We start from the raw sequence: 25,240 nt of genomic DNA, 5'->3' as shown, positions 1-25,240 counted from the left end.
TATCAGTAAAACGACTGAACTGCGAATTCGTTCATTTGTATCCGTCTGGCCTGACCGAACTGGGATGACTGTGGCATATGATAAATAGCCTGGCTACCAAGCCCAGGACGCGCTCATATGCGAGGACAACACGCAAGCGGGCAGAATTAGCATGCATTTTTCCCCAACATTATTATCTTTCCCATAGCGATCACCTCCAGGCACAATGTTCAGTGAGCTGGCACAATCTAGTGACGTAGACACAAAGCCAAGTTTACCCGACTCTGAACGCAATCATCAGAAAAAACCTTCAAATGATCTACAAGCTCAGGTGCGTCCTTATTTTCAAAGCTAATGCCAAATTCGAATTTAACGCTCACAAAACTTTGCTCAGCTGGTTATTTGTTTTTTCCTGGGGAGGCCCTTTTCGTAATTTTTTTAAAGATCGTGCAATAACGTCTTAAACGTTTTGTATAAATGTGGCCTCGAATCTCTTTTCCTGTTGCCAACTCAGCTGTTAAGTAAGTTTACGAAGAAAAGTCACCGGTCATGTAAGATTGTTTACCAAGTAAACATAATCCTGGTAGTGTTACAGGAATTAGGTTATAGCTAACATACCGGTTGAAACTTTTATGCAGTAATTTTCAAAATGTTACGTCCCCGCAGCACAAATTCTGTCACTGATGAGTGTTGGCGGCAAATTGTGTCTTGTAAAAATTCAGTTCAAGATATAGTGCAGTATGTAGCATGATTGGGGCAATTTTGCAGGTTTTTGCTATTACTTTCACACACATTTTTTCCACCATATCAAGCCAAATTACCAGACTGAATCAAGCTTAATTGAACTCAATTCATGGAATACTTTTTTATTGTATTTGATGGGGTCCAATTACATTTCTAAGTGAGTTGTGGATCAATGAATCATTACCTTAGGCTAGTAGATATGTTTTTTTCTTCTCATTATATGTCTGCCTGATATTGTATTTATATTTCAAGGAGAAATTATATCTTTGTCATTACTGGGAGTGAAAGGGTGAATACTCAATTCTACAAATGATCAGATTTTCCAATTTACTTTATCAGTTAACCCTTTAACTCCCATGAGTGACCAAGACAGAATTTCTCTTTATAATATCAATACAATATCAAGCTGACAAGTGATGAGAATAAAGAAAAATATCAATTAGGAGATTATAAGTTGATCCAATAACAAATTCTACAAACTAACACCACAAGAACTGTTTGGTAGACAGTAAGGAGAATTACTGATGTGATCTTGGGAGTTTAAGGGTCAATGAAGTGAGTTATCTGCAATCTGAACTAAAAAGAGCTACAGCAATGTGAACTTTTTTGTTTTAAATGATCAAGCACCTGCCAACTTAATTACTTGCATTCTACTTGTTGCACTTGTGATCAAAAGTGATGTCATCTTGTATATGAAATGAGACAATTTCTCATGTCCAATTTTGAAGTACTTGTTCAGTAATCATTAAAGTGAATAAGCTGAATATGATTTTTACCCAAAATAGTATAGTAAACTGTGCTGAAAGACCTGGGACCAGTTATATAAAGGGGATGGGAAGAGACACTGTCCAACAGATAAATTGCTCTCCAGGGAATAAGGATTAGCAAATGCACTGTGCTATCCACCAGAGAAAGATTTATTTAACCTTTGAACAACCAGGGCTGAGCAACAACCTTTAACAAGGTCCTAGCACATTATCTTAGCAATACAGAACTCAGGATAGGTGCATTCTAGGACCACATTAATTAAATCTTTGTATAGGTAATCACATGATTTCGAGTACAATTTGGAATAAATAAGCATGAGTAAATTTTTTTAAAGACTAATAAAATTGCACGAGCCTGTAGGGTGAGTGCAATTTGTGGTCTTTGAATAAATTAACAAGTGCTTGTTTATTCCAAATTGCACGAGAAAAATCATGTGATTACATGTTAATAATATACATGGAAAAATACGAGATGGCGTATCATAATTAAGCAGAAGCAAAGCACACACATCAAGTGCAAAATAATTTATTCAAACCATGCATTCGGTCAAAATAACCACGTATGATCAAAACAATAATATGCAATGATATCTTCACATCTTTAAGGTGCAAAAAAGTTCAAAGTCCAGCTAAACAGTTCAAGGAATTTTTCAGTCTGTGTCCAAATCACTTTTGATGAAATGGAATCGTTATTTCTGAGGTTTAACCATGTTTGTTTTTAATTTTGGCGTTGGATCACTTGAGCAAAGTGTTAAGCTGAGTGGGCTCATAATTTTTGATTTCCTTGGCAATTCCCTTCTCTAAACACCACTTTTTCTAAACTGACAACCAAAAAGCAGTGCTTTTTACAGTGTTTTCGTTGTTTGAGCTGTTTTTCAGCTCCAGTGGTGAAAGAAAACCTGCTTAAAATGCCAGCCATTGTTTCGTTCACAAATTTTCAAATTTTCAAATTTTGTTGCGACATCCAAGGCTCGCATTTGATTGGCTATGTGTGAGTTTCTTTGATTATCAACCAATCAGAATGTCTGATTTGTTACTTTCTTTGCGCTGAATTAACCCTCTTCTGCACTGAATTAACTCTCTTCTGCACTGATTTACCTGAAAACTGCATTTATCTTAACCAATCAGAACTGAGTAATTTTTCCATGTATATTATTAAGCCTCTAAGAGTGACTTGCCTTTAATTTCTTCTTACAATTTCACCCCCAAATCACACATTTAGGTCATAAGAATAAAGGAAATTATCACCGCCTAGGGAAGTTCTTGATTGTCAAACAAATTCTCCTTGTCAGCACCTTAAGAAATATATTAAGAACAGTATGGAGAATATGCATACTGATGTTAGGTTATGAAGGGTTCAGAAACCTTCAGAAGTCATGCAAACATCTTTTCCGAGCAAATGCAATTTTAGAAGCTGTCTGAATACCTTCAATAATGCTTGAAACCTGCCAATTTCCTCTTTTGGATAAATCAGGGATATGTATATACAAGAATCAAATTTAGTGGATGTTGGGGAACTTGGCTGGTTTGTAAAATAGACAAAAGTAGACTGCCTGAGTATGATGTAGTATAGAATGAATTTAAGCCATAATGGTTTTACACCTATTTAATAAGTAAATTATTTCACTTTTTTTCACTCTGTAAATAAATAATCTTAATATCTTTTAAGCAAATACAAATCAACCTAGTTTGATGCCATTTCAACCTGGAGTCCATTTTGATCTACAACATATAATTATTTGGTGAGAAGAATATTAAATTGGGAAAATATGGCATCTTCAATGCGACCTTTTATAAATTATTGTAAATCATATAATTTATTTATTTGTCCTGTAGGCTATAACCATACAGCAATCAAATATCTGTAAGACTTAATAGAACATGTTGCCTTCTTGTGAATGCATGTACAAGCTGTAAACATCTGCATTTAGTAGTTTTTACACAGCCTTAGGACATGAAACTCCTTCTTCTTTTTGGCTTAAAACATGACAAATGCAATATCTGGTGTACAACAAAAACACATTTGAAGAAATTGCACAACATGCCCCAGGTTTTCTGTCCAAAGAAATACCAAACCTGAATGCTACAGATTTTTTTTCAGTTTATGAAGGAAATGTGCTAATTTTTGACTTGCTCAATACATTTAAATGATTCTAACTACAGTATGTTCTCAATGAAAAAGTGATCTTTGATATTTTAACATATGCCTTCACATTATGTTTCAAACAGGAAAAAGATTTGAAATATTTAGAGGAAAAGTCAGAACAGAAAGAGCCCAGAGAAGAAGAAGCGTCACAGCCTTTCACCATGAATATTGAATTAAATTTTGTCTGGCTAGTTTTGGTAGGTTTGTCATTTGGTACAAGAATGTGGCAGCTCACTACGCCCAAACATGTCATGTAAGTAATTAGTATAAAAGGTTGAGTTTGAAACAATTTTTGAAATTTGTTTTAACTAAAGGTAATATCAATGACAATGAAAAACTCTTCTGTCAGCTTTGTCCAGTTTTCATAATTTATGCAATGATAATAAGCTTCCTTGTTGCACAGTTACAGACACAATCATGTAATAAGCTATATTGTTTAATCAACTATTTTGGGCCCCTCTTTTACAAATTTTGAGGGCGTCCCATGCTGAAATTTGGTAGAGTTTCATTGTCATTGCAGTCTCATATGGAAATTAGCTATGTGCTTTTGCTTCTCACAGAAGTTAACCCTTTAACTCCCAAGATCTCATTAGTAATTCTCCTTACTCTCTGCCATATAGTTCTTGTGATGTTAGTTTGGAGAATTTGGTGTTGGATCAACTAATAATCCTAATAAATTTTTTTTTTCTATTCTGATCACTTATCTGGTTGATATTGTTATTGATATTGTAAGGAGAAATTCATTCTTGGTCACCCATGGGAGTTTAAGGGTTACAACATGTCTGATGTTGACTTTTTTCCTCTTGTCTTATTTTTTTCATTCCTGTACTTTGATACCGTGCTGGAATCACCAAACAGTATGGGTAGCTGATCAGCCTTAATTCTTGTTCTAGAATGGAACACATTTAGAAATGATCATTTTTCAGGGGAAACATTTATAATAAAGATTCCATTCTCATGTGTGAGATAGGTTGACTGTAAATATTGACAGAGAGGTTGATTTGTTCAATTAATTGCTTTGGTTTGTGTAGTCACCTGCATCCCAGTTGAGTGTGCAAACCATTGTGTGCTCAAGTAAATAAGATTTGGTCAAAACTTCCACTGTTTTTTCCAAAAAATAATACAAGCACTGTAATAAATAAATGATACAAACATGGAAAATATAACATTAATACCATTGTTGGATTTATATTGAATACTTGTTTTCTTTTCAATGTGCCACTTTTCTTTTATAGATACAAGGAAGGCATTTATTAACACTTTCACACCCAAAAGGTCCCCTATCCACAAATTTTAATCTGTATCTGGCACTCGAATTCTTCATTCTCCCTTTAGTCATTAATAATTTTTTGTTGATGCAGAAAAAATTACTTATTCATAATTCTACACTAAGTTGGCCTTTTTTGGCTTGTCACCAAAAAAGCTTGGGCCAAAAGAGGGATTGCCTAGGAGGCTAGTACTGAGTCAACATTAAATTTATCATTTTCCACATACAACTAGTCCAGGGTGACTGTAGGTAACTACGAATGCATCCCATGCATCCCATTCAAATTCCTAATTTCTTCTTATGTCAGCTCAAATAGTGGTTTAGGGTCAACTCGCCGACGGACCAACTCGCCGACACCAACTCGCCGACGTATAAAATCGAGTAGAGACGTCGGCGAGTTGGTCGTCAATCCAATACAACTTATTAGAAGCTAAACATACAGAAAATTAAACGATATTTAGTAAAAAAACATTGGACATTGGTGAACATCAAACAGAAGCTTAAACATCGGTGAACATTGGTGAACATCACCAATGACTATAACAGCTTAAGACGTGAACGAGTTATTGTATGACAACAACACCGTAAAGGCGTCACACAATAACTCGTTCGTGTCTGAAGCTGTTAGAGTCGTTGGTGAGGTTTACTTCGCTTTATTCGCCTTAAGATCCTTATAAACTTTGTTGCAAATAAAAAGAATTGCTTTTTACTAAAGATCTTGTCTAGAAAGCCAAGTTTTCGTTAAAAAAATTGAGCGATTGACATGCTGAGTCTTAACGGTGTTGTTGTCACACAATAACTCGTTCGCGTCTGAAGCTGTTAGAGTCGTTGGTGAGGTTTACTTCGCTTTATTCGCCTTAAGATCCTTATAAACTTTGTTGCAAATAAAAAGAATTGCATTTTACTAAAGATCTTGTCTAGAAAGCCAAGTTTTCGTTAAAAAATCTGAGCGATTGACACGATGAGTCTTTACGGTGTTGTTGTTGCACAATAACTCGTTCGCATCTTAAGCTGTTATAGTCATTGGTGATGTTCACCAATGTTCACCGATGTTTAAGCTTCTGTTTGATGTTCACCAATGTTCGCCAGTGTTTTTTTACTAAATATCGTTTACTTCTCTGTATGTTTAACTTCTAATAACTTGTATTGGATTGACGACCAACTCGCCGACGTCTCTACTCGATTTTATATGTCGGCGAGTTGGTGTCGGCGAGTTGGTCCGTCGGCGAGTTGACTGGTTACCCAAATAGTCTTTAGGTCATTATCTGCTGACCCAGTGCAAATAACTCGTGACGAATTCTATACTAAGTCAGCCTTTTTTGGCTGATCATCAATTTTAAAAGCTTGCATGATGGGCCAAAAGAAGGTAGCTTAGGAGGATAGTACTGAATAAACATTAAATATATCATTTTCTGCACACAACTAGAGTAGAGTGACTGTAGGTAATGATGTATCCCATGTTAATGCCTCTAGGTGTCCTGTTCTTAAATTAACAAGTATAATGGTACTAATCATGGATTGCTATAGGACAGACTGGGGGTTGATGGGTTAAGGTCTCTTCTCAAACTTTTCCAATGATTGTTAGTTACATGTGTTAGTTGGTTTATTTTGTGCTTTGAATTATTGATTGCAGATTTGACGAGGTACATTTTGGCCAGTTTACAAATTTTTTCATGAAGAACCAGTTCTTCTTTGACATGCATCCACCTTTGGGCAAACTCATGTTTGCTTTCACAGGTATAGTGTCCAGAGCTAAGTTTCATTTGAGTTCTGACAAAGGGCTAATGCTCAAAACCTTAATGGTGGCCAATTTACATTTACGCAGTTGATAAAACCAAGTTATTTTGTATTGCAAGCATACTTCATTAAATGGATAAATACTTCATGTTCTGATATGTAATTTTTCGGTTATCTGATTTTCCTTCTTGCAGCTGATTACTACACTTTTTTTATTACTTTGAATTTTTTTCATTTCAGCTTACTTAGCAGGATATGATGGGGAATTCTCTTTTGCAGACATAGGCCAAGGTAATGTAGAACAGGCCCACAAAAATTCCATATTGTGACAAATGTGAATAGGGAAGAATTCATTGCATAATTGTATATCCTTGCTTTAAGGATCAGACTAAGTGTTTAAGAGGTAACATGGCTGCTTGGGGAAAGGGGGGCATGGGGGGGATTTCCACACAGAATTTCAAAAATTGGGTTCCTTTCACAAGACCATTTTACAAATGAATAAAACATGACGGCTGGTAAAAAGTATGAAATCTACAATACACTTGAAAAGGAGAACACTGAATGTGCTAATTACATGTATGTCAGTAAGTTTCCTTAATGCTGCACCGGCACCCATTGAATGTATTCCTACTAGAGAAAAAATGGACAAACCAGCACAACCAAGCCTCAAAGTAACATAATTTCTCATTCACAAGCATTGGTGAGAGGGCTTTCCTACCACCACTGTGACCCAGGTTCAATTCCTGGACCTGGCATCACAGTGGGTTGAGTTTGTATTATTTGTACATGTAGTTGGTTCTCATCCACACTCCAAGAGTTTTTTTCTGGGTCCTTCTGGTTTTCCTCTCTCCATAAAGACATACACTCCAAATTCTATAATTCAACCTAGACACAGTGGACAGGAAGAGTCAGCACCTGGAATGTCCACAGCTAAATTATCATGATTAGTATCATCATAGTTCAGTGATCTGTGGACATTACAACTAATATGAGCTCATATTTTTTCCTCAGATCTTGGTGAATTTGAGTATGTTGTTTGGTGGTTACGCTTTGTATCTGCATTTCTTGGAAGTCTTGTGGCACCAGTTGTCTATGAGGTGGGTTTAAATTTCTGATTATGTTTTTTTTTTAATTTATCAATTCAACAGAAATTTATAAAACCCCAACCCCCAAGAAGAAAACACTACTTTCAAATATTAAGTGAAAAAAAACTAAACTGTACAATGAAGGTCCAGTTAGATGGGCACTGATGTATATGGGAAGTTATGGACCATTTGAAAAAAATGAAAATTAATTTGAAGACAATATATTGAGGAAGAGTTTTTCAAAGTTAAGCAACTTTTTGGGGTAGTTTGTCATATTGCAGAAAATGTTAAATCCTTGAAGCTTTTAATCTAGTAGATCTTACCAAAAGTTGTCTATTCAAGTATAGAAGTGTAAAGTGTCTTTAATTCCTTGGTGTGCAGGGTGGGGTGGGGGGGCGGCAGGGGGGGCAGGATTAGAGTTGTTGCTGGAGCACTCACCCTCCACTAGCCAGCATAGCTCTCCTTTAATTCCTGAACCTGGTTTCTGAAATACCATTTTAACATGGCAACAGGAAACAATGGACATAGAGCCACCTTGTGGTAGAGCAACTGCTAAAATACAATCAGTTTTTGTGAACTCTCTACCTGATTTGATATTTTAATTTATTTTTCTATGGGTGATTTGAAATTTTTATCTTTCCTCAGGTCATCACAGAGCTTGGTTTTTCACACTGGGCAGCTGCTTTAGGTGGATTTTTGGCAACATTTGGTGAGATTTTTTTGTTTTAAAAGTTAATGTTCTTTTGGTGAAGAATATATTGTGAGGTACAAATTAAATTTGTCAAGAACTAGTGGGAAGGTAGTACAGAAAACCTGTATGTTCTGACAGTTCCTCAAGTTTGAACAAATCTTGGCTACCATAAGGCCAATTTGTTAAAGCCTTTGTAAGGTAGCCTCTACATTTTCAGTGTTCCCAAAATTTTTGCTTTGCATTATTTTTGTCGCCAGTGTAGTCTGATACCTCTGTTTAATTCTTCTCTATTCAGAAGTGATTAACATGTCACTTCTTCCTATAGTATTCACACATTGTACAGTAAACAGGTAACGAGAATACCCAATTGCATCTGGTAGAAGTTGTTATCTTGATTTAACACCAAATCTTTATAACTAATATACAAGGAAATGTATAGCAGCTAGAGGGGAAAATTAACAATCAGATCTTGGGTCAGTTAAAGGGTTCATCATGACCCACAAATTCTCTCATTGACAAATCCTTACTGTCATTTATTGATGTTCTTTTTCTTTTTTGTTGCAGACAACATGTGTGTGGTACATAGCAGACTTATTATGTTAGATTCCCCTCTCCTGTTTTTTAGTGCTGCATCTCTCCTCTGCTATCTAAAGTTCCATAAAGAATTTAGTAGGTACAAGAAGTAACCAACTTTCATGTGTCTTGTATATAATGTGGCTTATAGTCTACCAAACATTTAATTTAATATGAGAAAGCAATTAGCTGTTGTTACAGAACACAGGACAGTCAGCTGTTCATAAACATTTTTCTCACATATTTCAAAAATATTTGAAGGATAATAAACACAGTAGCTGCCATTTGGCATGACAGTATGCCAAATGGAACTGTTCCTGGTAGCTCTGTGTTTTCCTGGAACTTTCCTCTCAGAAAATTGTTGGTGTCTCGCATCAGATGATGTTCACAAACAAATGGTGATGCATATTTTTGTGCCAAATGGAGGATATTGTGTACATTTTTTGATTTGTGTGTGCAATAAGATAAAAAGCTTTGTTATTTCATGTTACCTTGCAGACCATTCACAAAGAATTGGTGGATATGGCTGTTTTTGACAGGCATGTCTTCACTTGGTGCTTACAGGTGAGCAAAAATCCTTAGTTATTAACCCTTACATCCTAACATCAGTATGCATATTCTCCATACTGTTCTCCATACATATCATAAGGTGCTCACAAGGAGAATTCAAGAGCTTCTTTTATTAGTTGGTGATCATTTCCTGTATTCTTGCGACCTTAATGTTTGATTCAAAGTGATATTGTAAGGAGAAAAAGGGTTCAGATCTCTTGTTAAGGTGCTTGAGTCACCATGACACAAGTAAACACTAAACGCTTTGTGGCCCGTTTCAAAGACTGTGTACTTTAAAATTGGTTGCTTATTGTTTGTTCTGCAGAAACCTGATGGAGGACAACTTTGTTTGTTTTGAGATTCCAAATTTTTGTTGTTGTATGTGATCCACACCAAGTTTATGTTGTCACTTTTTTTATTTAGTATTAAGTACACTGGTATCTTCACTTTTATTACTGTTGGATTTTTGACTGGACGAGACTTGTGGAAACTGATTGGAAACCACTCTCTACCAACAGTAAGTGAAGTCAGAACATATAAATTGTATGTGTTTGTTAAAATGTATCTGTGAAATAACATGAGTAATAAAACATGTTCTGGAACTTTAATCAACTGCTGACTTTTGGTAAGTTATTGTGGATAACTCCAAATTACTATAGAAATTATATACTGGCATTCTAATTTGTGAAGTTTTCTTTTTATTCATCAATGATGTATTTGCACCAAAATGGCACTGATACATGTTTAACTATCTTATAACATATAATTGTAGTTTTTGGTAGATCTATGAAACTGGAAATACTGGTAAACATATACAACTTGTACAATCAGTGGTTGAATACTGTTATTAAGAGTTTTGGTATTTATTTTATTTATCATGTGTTTATGTGTGTTTACTCTTTCAGAGAGAACTTAGGAAGCATTTGTTAAGTCGTGCAGTTTGCCTTGTTTTCCTTCCTGGTTTACTCTATATGCTTCAGTTTTACATTCTCTTCACTGTTGCAAGAAAGACTGGTCCTCATGATGACATGATGTCAAGTGCATTCCAAGCCAGTCTTGAGGTAAAGATTCTTTCTGCAGACTCAACGAACAAGCTGTTGGCTGGTGTTACAGTGGAGTCTAAGACTATGTTACAATTATACTGACTTTGACAGGGCATGCAATCCAAATAAAAGTTCAAACAAAGAACATACTGTCAGGGTAATGCATTTGTCTCACATGAACAATAGATGTTTGTCCAGGATTGAAAGCCTTAAAACAATTTACTTAAAAATCCTGTTCTTACGTGGTAAAGTGTATCTTAAAAATTCTGTGAAGGGAAGTCAACTGATGAGTTTTTATCACCTGACTAGAGCAATTTCTTTGACTTCTTTTACCTGACTAAGTAGCCGAATCACTTTTATTTCTTTTTATCCTCAGGGAGGACTGGCCAAGATTACACATGGTCAACCAGATGGTATGTTCACCTAGCTAAATGATATATTTTTTTGTTTGTTTGTTTGAGGTTTTTTTTTTACGAAAAAAAAATTGAAAATCTAAACATAGTAAATTGCAATTTATGAGGTTTGTTCACTTTACACATCATTTTACCTTAGCTCAGACCACAACAATGGTACTGTACTAAATAGGTCAGCAATTATGCAATGTATCTTGCAGACCTTGAGTTTTTTCTTGTGGTGTTTTTTAAAAAAACAATTATTCTACTGGCATATGTTGAATATAAGACAGTTATACCTTGCTTGGTCCTGTATACTAGGTTGGTTAGCTAGCTACCCTCAATTACCCCACGTTCACCCCTGGAATAATTGTCAAATATGTAAAATGTTTACTAAAACGATAATTAGACAGGTGACGGCACTTTTCACTCCAAGATCAAATTAGCAATTCTCCATACTGTCTGCCCTATATTTCTTATAGTTTTAGATCAGAGAATTTGGTGTAAAAGAAAGTTATTTCCCTTATTTGATGTTTTTTTTTTACCCCTCATCGCCTTTCTGGTTTGAAATCTCTGGATCTCGTAATAAGTTCGTATTTGGTGATTTCTGGGAGAAAAAGGATCAAGGAGTTGTATCTCAATGCCAGTTCCGACAGTGCCTATCACTTTTTAAAAACTTCAATTTAATTTTCATCAGAGGTAGCATATGGCTCCCAGGTCACTTTGCGCAACACCTTTGGCAAACAGTGCTGGCTCCATTCTCACACGCACACCTACCCCGTGAAGTACCCTGATGGGCGCGGCAGCTCAGCCCAACAGCAGGTTACGTGCTACGGCTTCAAGGATGTAAATAATTGGTGGATTGTCAAGGATCCTCAAAGGTAATTCTACGCCTCAAGCTCGCCCCTTTTTAAAGTAGCCATTAGGTGGCCTAAAGTTATTTAAAGGGCGCTAAAAATTAAATTCCATCGCTGGTTAACTCGGGTTGTCGAGCACCGTGCAGGAGGTTAAAGTTTCGAGCCCCAAACTGGACCAACACTCAGGGTCTTAAAATATGTGAGGAGAATGTGCTGCTTTATGCCCTAACATTTGCTTTTGGTAAGACGTTCCAGTCTTCTCGGTTAGGACAAAACCCGTAGGCCCCGTCTCCTCATTTCTCCACACTGAATACCAGGGCACGTTAAGTAACCCACGCACTTCTCACAAAGAGTAGGAATCGTAATTCCGGGTGTTGTGGTCTGGCCTTGTTTTAAAAATTTCCAACTGAGGCTACCAGCAAAGTGTCCTTTCCAAAAATGTTGTAAACAGCTCAGTGCAGTCTAGCCAAAGTCCCCTGCAAAGTTAAGTAAAGCGCATGGGAGAATATTCATATAGAGAATGCGCTTTACAAAGGCACTATAATCATTTATCATCATTGAAAAAATTCGAGAAAAACTGCTTGGAAAAACTTGTTAAAACTCGCGGTAGAATGGTGACTGTTAACAGTTGCCCCAGCCAAAACGATACTCGCGCTAAGCTCTGCCAGACAAAAAAAAAACAAAAAAAAAAAAAGTACACAACTTTCTACATGACCACCGGACACAGGTCGCCAAATTGGCAGCCAAAGTGGTCCAGGCTTGGAAGTCTGCGAAAGGTATAACGAATATCTTTAAATTAAAAGAATCAAGATTCCTCTTTGGCTGACGTTTTTAATCTTGTGTTCCATTTCAGAGATGCCCTATCTGTGGATTTTCCACCAAAACCTGTTCGCAATGGCGATATTATTCAAATTGTCCATGGAGTTACAGGCAGAGCTTTAAATAGGTAAATTCTCAACATTGACTAAACACAGGGGAGTAGATTGTACTTTGTACAGGAAAGTAGTCGACAAATACAGGGGTTTCAATGAACGCCAGTTACCAGCGGTCTACCGTCACATGTAAGACCCTCACCTCCATCTGCTTAGCCTGCAAGCTGCTAGCTCTCGTGCTTGGGTTTCGCCTTGTGGCCTGGCTGCCAATTACACCAATGGCAGCTGCTTATGCAGAAAGGTGATTGAAACCCCTGCAAATATGTTCCAGTTTGCTGTGTTTCGTTTTGGCCATTGATTATTCACATGTATTAAGAAAAAATAAAAAGTGGTACACAGACTATCACCAGTGTTTTTTCGCATTTTAGCATTTTTTTGAGGTCCTTAACCGCACATAAATTAAGCTGAATAAGCGGTCTGTTTGTTTTAGACAATAAACAGGAAGTTGATGCGACGAAAAATGTTTAAGTTACCTCCTGGCGCTCAAGTGCTCAGGTGTAATTCTTAAAGTGCTCGTTCAAACATTTTCCAAACTGGACGCCATGTAGGACAAAGCAATGAAAGCAATTACTGTTTGTCGTTAGCCTTGTCTCGTTACTCTGATAGATCACAGGCATCAGTTTATTGTATTAATCGAGTGTATAAAATAATCCTAGATTTCTTTGGTTGTACTTAACTTTGCTCTGTGATTGCTCTCAAAAACTCGTGCCATTCTCTCAATCAATCAGATACGGAACTTAAAAAACCAATCGCGACGTGGTCATTTGCGTGTTCCCGGGCTTCAAGCAGTTTGCCTGTTTTCACTTTGAGTTCTCATTGGCTAATGATAATGTAACCTTGCTCTAATTGGTCGTTGGGATTACTTTGTTTTGGTTTTCGACACTCAAATTAATAACTGCTCAACTTGTATCACCGATTGTACACTTACTTTTTTTGATGTGTGTCTTCTTGTTACTTCAGTCATGATGTTGCTGCCCCTTTGAACCCAGCCAACCAAGAGGTGTCCTGTTATATTGACTACAACATTTCCATGCCGGCTCAAAACCTCTGGAAAGTGGTATGTCTTTCTGTTTTTAAACCACTTAACTTGAGCTTAGGGGCAATGCGTGGTGAATCCAAGCAACATTTGTGAAGAAGACTAGAACGAGTAGAAAACAGTATGATTATTTTCTTCTCTTTCGTCAAATACCGAGGAAAGTTGAAAGCATTTGTCGAACATCATTGAACTAAAACTGATCTCAAAGTGCTGGTGGCATTTTCTTTCATTTTGCGTAAAGTGAGTTTCTGTCTTGCATTGAAGAAGAGAATGTTTCGTTATCACCATTTTTCGAAATAGGCATTTAACGTTGTGGAACAGTCAAGATAAAGCATACTTGGTAATAATGGATGTGCTGGTGGCTTGAACTTGTTCACGAAATTGCTCACTCGCTGTTTATTTGTTTGCTTACTTGTTTTATGCTTTTTCAGGAAATAATTAACCCAGACAACAGTAACGTTTGGAAGACGATCCACTCTCAGGTTCGACTGATTCATGTCAATACTTCTCAGGCAGTAAAGGTATGTACAATAAGAATTGAAGTTACTCATTGTTCTGTCCATTAAAGTATTTTCCAATTGAGTGTGAAAAGTAATTTGGGATTTCATAAGGTTTGCTTTCCTTTGCTCTGTGATAGTTCTAGAAAAGTCGAGCCACTCCCTTACCCAATCAGGTACAAAACTGAAACCAATCACGACTCGGTCGCCCGCGTTTTCCCGCGCTTCAGGCAGTTTGGTTGTTTTTACTTTGAGTTCTCATTGGCTCCTAAAGGTATCTTCCTTTCTTCTGATTGGCTGTTGTGATTACTTTGGTATTGGTTTTGTGACACTCAATCGAAAAGTGCGCTATTGTGTACAAAACTGACAGTAAAGGAGTACTTATTTTGTGACTGTTATTGTGATCTTAATGGTTAGATTTCAGGTATGCAGTTACCAGATTGGGGTTTCCACCAACTTGAGGTTTGCACTGATAAATCCATTAAACAGACAAACACGATCTGGAATGTTGAGGAACATCAACAAAATATCACTTATCGTAAGTTTGCTCTCATGGCTTAATCTTTCCCTTATTTATTTTCTCTCAATCTCTTATTTTTGTTCTTGAACCTACGTCAGTTTTTTACTTTTGCCCTTCTCCTTCATCAAAGGTATTTTTTGGTTGCCTGTTGAAACGTATTCAACCTCGCCAAGTCGCCCCATTCTGTGCCCAGATGTTCTTTCTTAGTCATTACTTCTCTTCTTACTCCATTTTGTCTTCTTTAGCCGAAGGTCAAGGTCCAACAGAAGTCGAGGCGAAAACGGATGTGTCGGAACGGGCATTTAAGCCTATGCCATTCCTTTCAAAATTTTGGGAGATCCAGGTAGGTCGGCATTTCTTGTTTGCGTACGCTCCACACCGGGCGTGAACGACATGTTTCTTCCGCGCTCAGTTTTCCGTGGCGGTTTTCCCCGGTGTGTACCCATTTTTTTCCAAACTCTGAAAAAAAATTGCTGTGCTGTTAACTGGGTGTCGACGATATGTCTTCCCGCGCTCAAAGTTCTGCTATGCTTTTCATTGGGTGTCGACGATGACGTTTTCCCTCGTTTTGTACCGGGTGTCAACGACGGTTTCCCGCGCTTTGCCTGTTAGCTGAGACGCTTTTCCTGCGCTTTCACCAAAAGATGCGTCTTATTACAGAACGTAATATTCCGATCAAGGTTAGTAAATGAGTGGATTACGGCTAAGTTTTCGTCACCGCAGTAGTCTTTTGTCATGTCGCTCGTGCAACCAAAAGTTAAAGCACCCTTTCCGTAGCTATTTCCATATAGCCGTTTAGAAATTACTATAAACATGCTTACGATGGAACATGTGCTACTCTTTTGCTTAAGCATTTCGATGTTTGGGTATAAGGAAAAACATACCGAGTTGTTTTGGTTGTTGTTAGGAAACGGTAATGAGCTAAGTGTGCGAATTTTTCAGAGAATATTGTACAATTGGAGATGAAAAGCAATGCACTTTATTCGAGATTTTCAGAGCAGGTGTCAGAAAAGGAAAAGCACATAAAAAAATTCGAGTATGAAAGAGTAAACGAACAATATAACCTTTATGTGAAAGCGAAGACTTAGATTTTGTCTAACTCTCTTGACCGAAAAAGGAAAACAAGATAGAATGAAAGAAAAAGGAAACTTAATGTTAGAGCATCACACAACAGACCAAACCCTTCTTATCCAACTTTAATAAAAGGTAATCACAAGCCACCACATGCAGTATGCCTTCAATGAAGCATAACTGCTTTTAGCAAAATAAACATTAAGTCCACGGACTGATTTCCTCCAAAAGTTCAAGTGTTTTTTTTTTTTGGTTTTGTTTTAGTTTTTTGTTTTTTTGTTTTTTTGTGTTTTTCTGGGTAGGAAGATAAAAAAGAAGTAAACATTTATGTAAAATAAGGAAAACGTTCATGTTTGGTTTCTACCACTCGTCATGATGCTTTTTCTTTTTCTTCCTCTGCCTTCGTTGCCAAATTGGTTTCTGGGGTGGTTTAGGAGGCGGATTGGCGGCAGCCTTTCTGTCTTTATACTCTTGCCTGCAGGGCGGGAAGGAAGAACAGATAAGTTTCAAAACATACATTTCCTCATGATACGAAATGTCAAAGAAAGTTGTAAAGTTAGTGAAAATCCCTTGATTAACCTCAAATTGACAAACCGAGACGTTGCATATAATTGAGTTAGTTGTAGATGTTTCTCTAAGATGGCTTCAAACACTTAAACGATGGCATTTGAGCTTTTTTTATTGTCTCTCTGATCTTCTAAACCGCTGAGTGCAACTTACCATTTTCGTCCGATAAAGCGCACAGTTCTCAAAAGTAACCAGTATGCGAGGAGGGCAGCGACCAAGAAACCGAAATTCATAACCAAACCAGCGAAGAACGCATAGACACCATCTTGCCAGGACAAGAAAAGAAAGCGAGCTAGGACAATTTTCACGTGTTCTGTTGAAGAAACAAAAGATTCGTAGCTACCGTCAATTTATCATCATATTTTCTGTTCAAATATAATTTCAAGCACTTGAATTATGTTTTGACACTGATAACTTCCTGTTGGTGTACTTTCAAAGGAATCCCTACAATCCTCCAAAGTTACCGTAGCTAGACATGAAAAAAATTTAAGCAAATTAACAGCATAAATAACTAGAACTCTGTAGGCCATTTCATTTGATTTCGCTAACGCTCACGGCGGATATCAATACTATTTCTCATGCAGCCCGAAAATAAATCAACTTTTTAAATCACGGTGCCCTCAAATGATGTCTCTGAGGAGATAAAAGCTTTTCACTTACCATGTAAATAGTCAGTGTAAAACTCAACAGCAACGTCAGTGATATAGTAAAAGACTTGCACAAGGGGTTTTACAATCCACGATACCGTGTTGAACATCATCTCGACCAGATTTGCAGCTGTATTCCAAACCATTCCGACGAATAAATACGTATTGTTGATGGTCAGCTCTGCTAACCATTGAACTTCATCCCAGAGAAACTCGGCCAACCACTGGATACAATTCCAAGCCATTGGAGCGAACCATTTTGCTCCTCTCCACGCTAACTCTGAAAGCCATGTAAGAGCCGTAAAGGTCTTCTCCGAAATCCACGTAGCTATGCTCCGAATCCATTCCATGGATCCAATCGAGATGTACTCAAGTACACTCCAAACTTTACCAGTCACCACTTCTGTCAAACTACCACGTTTGTTCCATACTCCTGATATCAATGTTATTGTAAAGTCCTGGGCCCTAGTCGCAGACGTCACTGTGAAGTTCCATATCCGGGTTATCAATCCAGGGTTTTCAAGCTCGAAAGTTTCATACACCGCGCATGTGGTGTTTCCAAAGTATTGAGGCATTTTCTTGCAATTGAAGATCTAGCAATCATGATAATAGAAACGTTAGAAACGTTTTAAGCGCGTAAGTGATCACAACTTCAATTCAGGCGCAGCTTCGGCCGGGGAGAATTAAGCTTCTGATCTTGGGAGTTAAAGGTTTAAACATGAAATAATCAAGTCATCATAGTGACAGAGGAAGTCGTATTAGTTGTTACGCTTGGTAATTTGAATGTATTTGGAGTTCTTATTCAGCAGAACACAGAATAGAAACTTGGACTATAGAGCTGTTTTCCCCAGAGACAGAATTAAGATCCTGTCGTCCGTGAAAACAAGTCTACAGAACTAGAATCATTTTCGTAATCCTAATCATATTCGAAATCGTATTGGGAGCCTGTGGTATCATGGTAAATCGTACGTGCGCATCGACCGCTAACGAGTGAATTTCCCGGAAGTCGTAATACCCGAAATTGGGAATGATAATTTAGCATTGCACATTCATGTGGCTCTTCTTGTCCACTGTTTCCGGGCCGAATTGTAATTTGGAATGTAGGTTTTTGTGGAGGGAGGAGACCCACACGATGAATCAAACCCAGGCCACGATGGTTGTAGGTGAGCGTTCTCATAACTGCACTATCCCCGCTTCCCCTAAGTCCTGATGATACCAATTGCATGAGCACTCACATATGGAAGGTCACAAAATCAACGCTGTCTGAGTTGCAAGAACTAGAAAGTTTGCATTTTCTTTCGATTTACTTCAGTATACCTGAGTTACTTATGCTTAGGTGAGGTGAAAGTCAATCATTGGAGTCGCAAACAGAAGGGAGTTTATATATAAGGGCTATACCTCGAGAAGCTTGGGTTTCCTGTAGCCATGGAGTTTGCTGTTAACATCAATCGAGTTTCTGTCGTAAATCAACTTCAGATCAAGTTGCATCGACGGAATTTGAATCTTAACCGCATGCTCCTTTCAAAGGAAAGGAAAATAAGGCAAATGTCATCAGAACTGAAACAATACGAATTTATAAATCGTTGACTGATGCCCCATTCGAACCAAAGCCTAAACATGTTTTAAAGCTGTTTTGTTAAACACGCTATGAAATTGGTTCCATCATAGAAGCCATTTAAATCGATGTTTGTCGAATTTGAATTTAGCAAGTTAAAGACTTCTTGAAGCCTGTGGAAAATTCGGTTTTTCAGTTCTTTGCTTCTGAATTTAATTCAGTTAAACCCGGTTTAACTAAACATTTTTCGCTGGTATGAATGAGGTGTAAGTTTCTTAATTTTAAAGCGTTTTTAAACACTGATAACTTAACTAGGAAAAGTTTAAAAACCTTCTTTGCATGCAGTCTCCGATAACCATGCTATGGTAATCTGCTATTTACAAACCTTGTCATTCCATTCTCTGGTCAGAATCGTCTCGTGATTATAATCAGTGAAGGAGAACTCTTGCCTGTCATCGGCTTGAAGAGTCCCTACGTGAAATAATTTGAAATCCTTTTGTTGAGAACAAACACCATGTTTTAAAACTCACTAACTCTGTTCGCCATCGTTGTACAGAGTCGTGATTTAGGCCTTGTAACTTTTGCGATAAAGTGATGATGAATAGCGAACGGTAAATTTGCAAGAGGAACCGGCCGTTGAAAGAAACTTACAGTAGGTAACCGTCTGAAAAGCGCGTGTTTAAAAAAAATTGATGCAAAAAACGCGCGCGCTTGACGATGGCCATCCCAGCAACCGGAAACTTGTGTTGTTTTCCCAAAAGTGAATACTGAGTGTTCGGTTGTTTGGTGAATGCGCAATTCTTGCTCAATTAAGGGTTAGAGTATCCGTCAACGAACGCAAATAAGCAATTGGTTTGACGAATGAAATCTGCTCTACATCAATGGTGAGAATAACACAATACTTCAAATTCTTAAATCCGCGTTCAATTTTCCGCGCACGAAAAACTTGAGTCAGAAAATTGTTTCTCAGAAAAAAGGGAAACTTACCCTCCAGTTTAACACCACGTATAGTACTTGAAAGTAAAAATACAAGTGAAAGCGCTAAAAGCGCAGTCACCCACTTCATCTTCGATATTTAACAAAACTTATTCTCTCTCACGAAAAGTGCCCACTTGCTCTTGCCGCGAAAACGAGTGAAGTAAATCACTTACGTCACAAAGCACCTTATGACGCTGGTCGCGCGACGTAATCACTAAAATTCGCCCCATGCCGCTTTATTCCAGATACAGATCCTAAAAGCTCGTTTCTGGCGAGAACCCATAACTAGGGGTAGAGTTCCTGCATATTTTTTGATGCGTTTTTGCATGTTATTCGCACTAAACTGCCCAAAAACGCTGATGTAAACGGAGGCTTTCAACAGTTTTAAAAGTGCATTGTTTGAAAACGCATCGTTAAAAATGTTCCATTTCTTGCGTAGTTTCGAAAACATTGACGAATATTTCGTCGCACACGTTCGCCTCCTCCCATGTTTGCGGTTGTTTTAGAACGGAACGTTGTAGGATGGGAATAAAGGGATTTAGCAGTGGATTTTCCACGAGGTGGCCCTTCTTATCCACTGTTTCCAGTTCGAATTATAACTTGAAATGGTAGTTTTTGTGGAGGAAGGGAAATCGGAGGATTCGGAGAAATACCCCTCGGAGCGAGGACAAAAAACCGACATTAAACTCAACCCACATGTTACGCCAGGTCCTGCAATCGAATTTGGGCCACAGTGGTGGGAGGTGGGCACCTTCACCACTGCGCCATCCCTGTTCCCCTATTTCTTTTTGGCATACCACGTGCTTGTCAGATCATTATCCGTGACTTATGTTTATTATAACATCATATCGTTTTTGCTGTTTTATCACCAGCTTAAGATGCTTGAATCCACAAAGGAGCTCTCTGCTGAGCACACGTTCGGATCTCGTCCTTCGTGGTGGCCTCTGATGAGGAGAGGAGTCGCGTTTTGGATTGCTAGAGACACTAATGTAGGCTTAATACTACTGCATTTCACTTGCACAGCGGTTAAATGTCTGCGCATGTGCGAACGTTGTAATGACTTGGTGTCGTGCTTTCAGGCTTTCAGAACTAAGTTGTGTGACACGAGTTCAAAACAATCACACACATCAGTAAGTCACGGTGTTTTATAAGCGTAGAGCTTTTTTCGATAAAGCTCAAAACAGAATGCGAAATCAATAGGATACCCGTACTTAACTCAGCTTTGTGTTTGAAAAGTCGCGAGTTTTCCTTTTCCCTACTTTCGTTTCCTTTCACGGATTTCTATGAAAGGTTCAATTTCTTTCGCTTATTTTGCGAGATGGTGTTTTTGTCTTATGTATTCTTTGAATCTTTGCGCGGGAAATTGGCGCGCGGCCGGCCAAAATTGATCCCCTCGCGCATGCCTGACGTTGGACCGCTGTTTTCATTTCACTTTATTTCATCCCATTTGAAAGCACAACTGATCTTGGTGTCTTTTCTATTTCAGGCGCAAGTATTCTGCATTGGCAATCCTTTTGTATGGTGGGCGACTACACTTTCCCTTCCTGTGTATTTCGGACTTTTAATTTTTTATCTATTGAGAAGAAGAAGAAACGTGCACGACTTGTCAGAGGGTAGGTTTTGTTCGGAATTTTAATTTTCTCACTGTGGTTCATAGCCAAGTTTATCTGTCTCTAGAGCAGCCGCACAAATTTCCTTTTCGTGATCTCTAAGGTCTTAGGAGCCGGACATAATTTATCTCATGTGGTAACTCCAAGTTGCCTCGTAAGCGGTAAAATCTCTGGGAACTTCGAGAGTAAGTCTCTTGTGAACTCTCAACCTTTTCAATTGATTAAAACTTTTTATTTACTTTTTTGAACTGGATATTCATGGAACAAATCGCATTTGTATCTTATTTTTTAGATGCGTGGGAGAGATACGTGTTTTGTGGTGAAGCAGTGGTTGTAGGATATCTTCTTCACTTCATCACGTTCTTCCCCATGGAGAGAACATTGTTTATTCATCACTACCTTCCCGCCCTGTTCTATACAATTATTCTTCTCCCAGTGATGTTACAACACGTTCATGATGAGATCTTTAGGTAAGCTCGAGGCATTTACTTAATCAGAAATATAGATTTTGCTGGAAATGTTAATGAATTATGATATGAATCATCCTCGGCTATTGACTTGTTGACAACCTGAAAAGTCGGTCGATCAGGTGAACTTAGCGATAGTAGTTTTTTTGTGTAAGTAGTTTAATCGAAAGCGAGGTAATAATCTTTCTTGAGTAGTGAGTAGTGTTTACAGTTTACTTCACAGAGCAATTTTCAATTGAAAGTCGATTACATTGGTTTTACTTTACTCTGCCCTGTGATTGTCAATAAAACTCGCGCCACACTAATCACGACTTGGTCGCCTGCGTTTTCCCGCGCTTCGGGCGGTTTGGTTTTTTCGGTTTTTTACTTTGAGTTTTCATTGGCTCTTCAGGATATTTTCCTTTCTTCTGATAGGCCGTTATAATTACTTTGGTTTTGGTTTTACGGCACCAAATCAAACAGCACTGTTATGAACTTGTTTCGGAATGGAGCAGCCTTAGCTTTTCTGTATTAACAAGCAACGGCCAACATAACAGAGGAAAATGAAATGACACAAACTGCCTGAAGCGCTGCATGTATTTGTTGAGAGGGTGGACTCATCTGAGCCAATCAAAGAAAAACAAAGGCGTTTTTGGATTACCTTCGACACTCGACTCAAAATCATCTTTTGAATCGTCATCACGAAAATTTGAGCGACTTACCATCCTGCAAGTATCATTAGAGAGTTTAGGAAAACCAAGGCGGCAACGGCAACAGAAACGTCACTGAATTAAAGGTTTTATAAGTAGAACAGTGGCTCTGCACGTGCGTTATAAATCTTTGGAAATTTATTTGCGTCCTCTGTAAAACAGCAACGTGAAATGACCAAACTCTGCGTTGTCTGGAGAACGTGAACGACGACAGCTAATTTTTTAAATTTCTATTTCTAATTTAACGTTGCGTTCCATATTCAGTTGCGAGATAGTTTTGACAGTGAGAAACAACCTAAATGACTCTAAAGTACTGCGAGATTCGTAGGTGAAATAAAAGTTCGTTGTTTAATCGACGTTGTCCATGGCGTCGCTGTCGTCGTTTCTTAAACTCTCTATTGTTTCTCTTTTCTCTCTCTTTTCATTTGAAACGTAACTATTGTAAGTGTGATCTCTCCTCAGGTACAAAACACTTCGATGGATTTTGTATGGATGTTGTGCACTCTTGGTTGTCGTTGTTCTATGGGGATTTCATTTCTTCAGTCCGTTCACGTACGGTCACGTGGCTCTCTCTTCCGCCGATATCAACCGACGAAAATGGCTCAGCACATGGGACATGCTATCTCATCCGAACACGTGACATGAGTTGCATGTCAACTGACTGTTACTCCTCCTACACTCCTACCCAGACTTCTTAATGCGCATGCAAGTGTTATAATAAATAGAATTTAGAGATACTGGGAACGACAGTCGCGTGCAAGGGAATTTGGGATCGTTTGGGTAAACACATACAACTACATGTTGTTTTACATTATTAATTGTCGTGTCTTGGGATTTGACTAGAAGACGATTGCTAAAGCCATAAGACCAAATCTATTCAGAATTTTATTGTTGTTTTAACGAATAATTGCATAGCATCTACCCAAATAGATTTCAAACGCCAGTGTCACGCACGGACATATCTTGGTACTTTTTCAAAAACATGTCTTCAATTAATATTTGTAAAGTAACTTGTGCAGTTCTGTTTTCGACGAACCTTGATTGGTTAACTTTTATTATTTATTAACCTATAGGTGATGTTGACTCTCTAAGAAAGTTGCTTAAGCATCTTCTCTAAGAGCCATTTCGTAGTTCGTCTTCTTCGCATCCGCAATTGTTAACAGTCACGCAATAGTTCTGTTCGGAGGGAAACTTTTTTTTTTGCAAGCACGTCTGAATTTTAGTGCGAGTTTTGTTCATAACTCACCCATTGTAAAATATTAGTTTGCCTCTTTTTCTTGTCCCTCTTGAGCGCATACTCAGGGTCTCTCCTTTTTACCTTGAGTACGAAGTATTGTCTCCCACACATGGGAGTGTTGTGTGTGAAAGGAAGCATTTTTGCCAACTAGCCTCATCCAAAGTACGCCATTTTAAAATGTACTGCGGTACGTGTAGGAAAGAGAATTTTGTCCGTTCAATCAAGGAGGCCTCGCCAGTAAATGATTTCCCAAAGTATAAACGTAAAACACCAATACCGAACGGACAGTTTGCATTTAATAACTTATTAGTATAGTGTACTGCAGAGAATTGACCTGAATTGACGCGCGTAAATCTCATAGAAGCTAGTTTATTTAAATACCGTGAAATGATTCTTAACAGTCCACATTTTAAGTCGTCCTCGTTCTTTTTTTTGTTTTTATTCTAGATGACAAACTAGGTGACATAGTTCCTCTCGGCTTATTTAAGTACCTAAAACTCCATTGTGGTAGTCCCTCTAGCAGCCGTTGTTTGGTCTTGTCACGTATCGTCCTCCGTTATCTTTGCGTTGCGTGACAAGATCTAATAACGGGCGTAGTCAACAAATGCACCCGATGGTCCTTAGAGTAGAAGCTTATTTAAGAATTATTTGTCACTCATGATCGTAAACATTTTAACTTAAACTTAAGTATTTAGTAGAGAAGGTTTGGTGGTTGAGGTTGTCAGCTGACCTCTTCCTCGAAACTCTGATTTATTTTGCAATTTACATGATAAGAATTTAATAGAAAATACGATCTTTTAAAGATTTAGACTTTACAAAAAAAGTGCGCGTTTTTCCTCTACTATTTTTATTATTAATCTTGACGGTTTTTATCAATACTAGTAACTGACTTTGCATTGTCGTCTGCCAAAATTTTTATAGAACTGCAAAACTTTTGTTGACAGAATAGACACTAATGGCTTGCGTAGCTCCGACACTCCTTTTCAAGGTGGTGCTGCCTTTATTTCCGTCGAACGCCCACAAACATACCGGCGACGGGGGATAAAATACTGAGTTTCCACGTAACACTGAGATTAGCTTTCTGTTATCTTTCCTGAGTGGTGTACCTGTGTCTATTAGCAGTCTATTAAAGAAATTTTCTATCGAGTGTCTAAAGTGATCCGAGATTTCATGGGTTTTGCTTTACTTCGCTCTGTGACTGGTCCCGAAACCTCGCGCCGCTCTCAACAAATCAGGTGCAAAACTGAAACCACTCACCACCATGCCGCTCGCTTTTTCAGGCGCTGCACATAATTTGGTTGTTCCTATTTGAGTTCTCCTTGGATCCTCGAGATATTTTTCTTTCCGTTATGATTACTACGACGCTCGGTCGAACAGTGCCCTATCCTGCAAGGTTGCATGTAGCTGGTAACCCTTAGCTTCTTTCACAAGCACAAAAAGTAGAGAAAATCAGCTGCCCCGAGATAGAGTCTGTTATTCCCGGGAAAGTATGACGTCTGAGTAAAGCGAGCTTGCGAGGGGTCTGTAAGGGGTCTCGCACTAATAACGAGGCATTATCGGTGCCAGACCACCTGCAACCTCACCCTGACTCTAAAATCTTTCTG

General features: G+C 38.1%; 2 protein-coding genes across 2 annotated transcripts; one reads left to right on the top strand and one right to left on the bottom strand.

Annotated features, from left to right (window-relative positions):
* Window positions 1-104: 104 nt before the first annotated feature.
* LOC113669062 (protein O-mannosyl-transferase 1) lies at window positions 105-24,795 on the top strand. Its single transcript, XM_027185052.2, has 21 exons — window positions 105-310; window positions 3,720-3,889; window positions 6,537-6,640; window positions 6,881-6,931; window positions 7,652-7,737; window positions 8,371-8,434; window positions 8,981-9,089; window positions 9,488-9,553; window positions 9,962-10,055; window positions 10,444-10,599; window positions 10,958-10,994; window positions 11,671-11,854; window positions 12,684-12,776; window positions 13,723-13,819; window positions 14,230-14,319; window positions 14,713-14,833; window positions 15,061-15,158; window positions 20,506-20,622; window positions 21,120-21,246; window positions 21,536-21,713; window positions 22,862-24,795. The coding sequence occupies exons 1-21, from the start codon at window positions 206-208 to the stop codon at window positions 23,037-23,039; spliced, it is 2,325 nt and encodes a 774-aa protein (XP_027040853.2). The 5' UTR covers window positions 105-205; the 3' UTR covers window positions 23,040-24,795.
* On the bottom strand, window positions 15,997-19,795 carry LOC149046705 (uncharacterized). The gene is made up of 6 exons (XM_089203887.1): window positions 19,643-19,795; window positions 19,041-19,126; window positions 18,499-18,618; window positions 17,114-17,693; window positions 16,607-16,766; window positions 15,997-16,361 (listed from the first exon to the last, which is right to left on the bottom strand). The coding sequence occupies exons 1-6, from the start codon at window positions 19,719-19,721 to the stop codon at window positions 16,247-16,249; spliced, it is 1,140 nt and encodes a 379-aa protein (XP_089060013.1). The 5' UTR covers window positions 19,722-19,795; the 3' UTR covers window positions 15,997-16,246.
* Window positions 24,796-25,240: the final 445 nt, after the last annotated feature.

This window comes from Pocillopora damicornis, chromosome 4, assembly GCF_964200805.1.
Source record: "Pocillopora damicornis chromosome 4, jaPocDami1.2, whole genome shotgun sequence".
Taxonomy (NCBI): domain Eukaryota; kingdom Metazoa; phylum Cnidaria; class Anthozoa; order Scleractinia; family Pocilloporidae; genus Pocillopora; species Pocillopora damicornis.
This window is presented reverse-complemented; position numbering and strand designations above follow the sequence as displayed.

Coding starts and splice junctions, on each gene's coding strand:
- LOC113669062 (XM_027185052.2), top strand. CDS start 206: ATGTTCAGTGAGCTGGCACAATCTAGTGACGTAGACACAAAGCCAAGT. Junction 7,738..8,370: donor TGGCACCAGTTGTCTATGAG/GTGGGTTTAAAT, acceptor ATCTTTCCTCAG/GTCATCACAGAGCTTGGTTT. Junction 11,855..12,683: donor ATTGTCAAGGATCCTCAAAG/GTAATTCTACGC, acceptor GTTCCATTTCAG/AGATGCCCTATCTGTGGATT.
- LOC149046705 (XM_089203887.1), bottom strand. CDS start 19,721: ATGAAGTGGGTGACTGCGCTTTTAGCGCTTTCACTTGTATTTTTACTT. Junction 19,127..19,642: donor ACGTGGTGTTAAACTGGAGG/GTAAGTTTCCCT, acceptor TATTTCACGTAG/GGACTCTTCAAGCCGATGAC. Junction 16,362..16,606: donor CGCTTTATCGGACGAAAATG/GTAAGTTGCACT, acceptor CCCGCCCTGCAG/GCAAGAGTATAAAGACAGAA.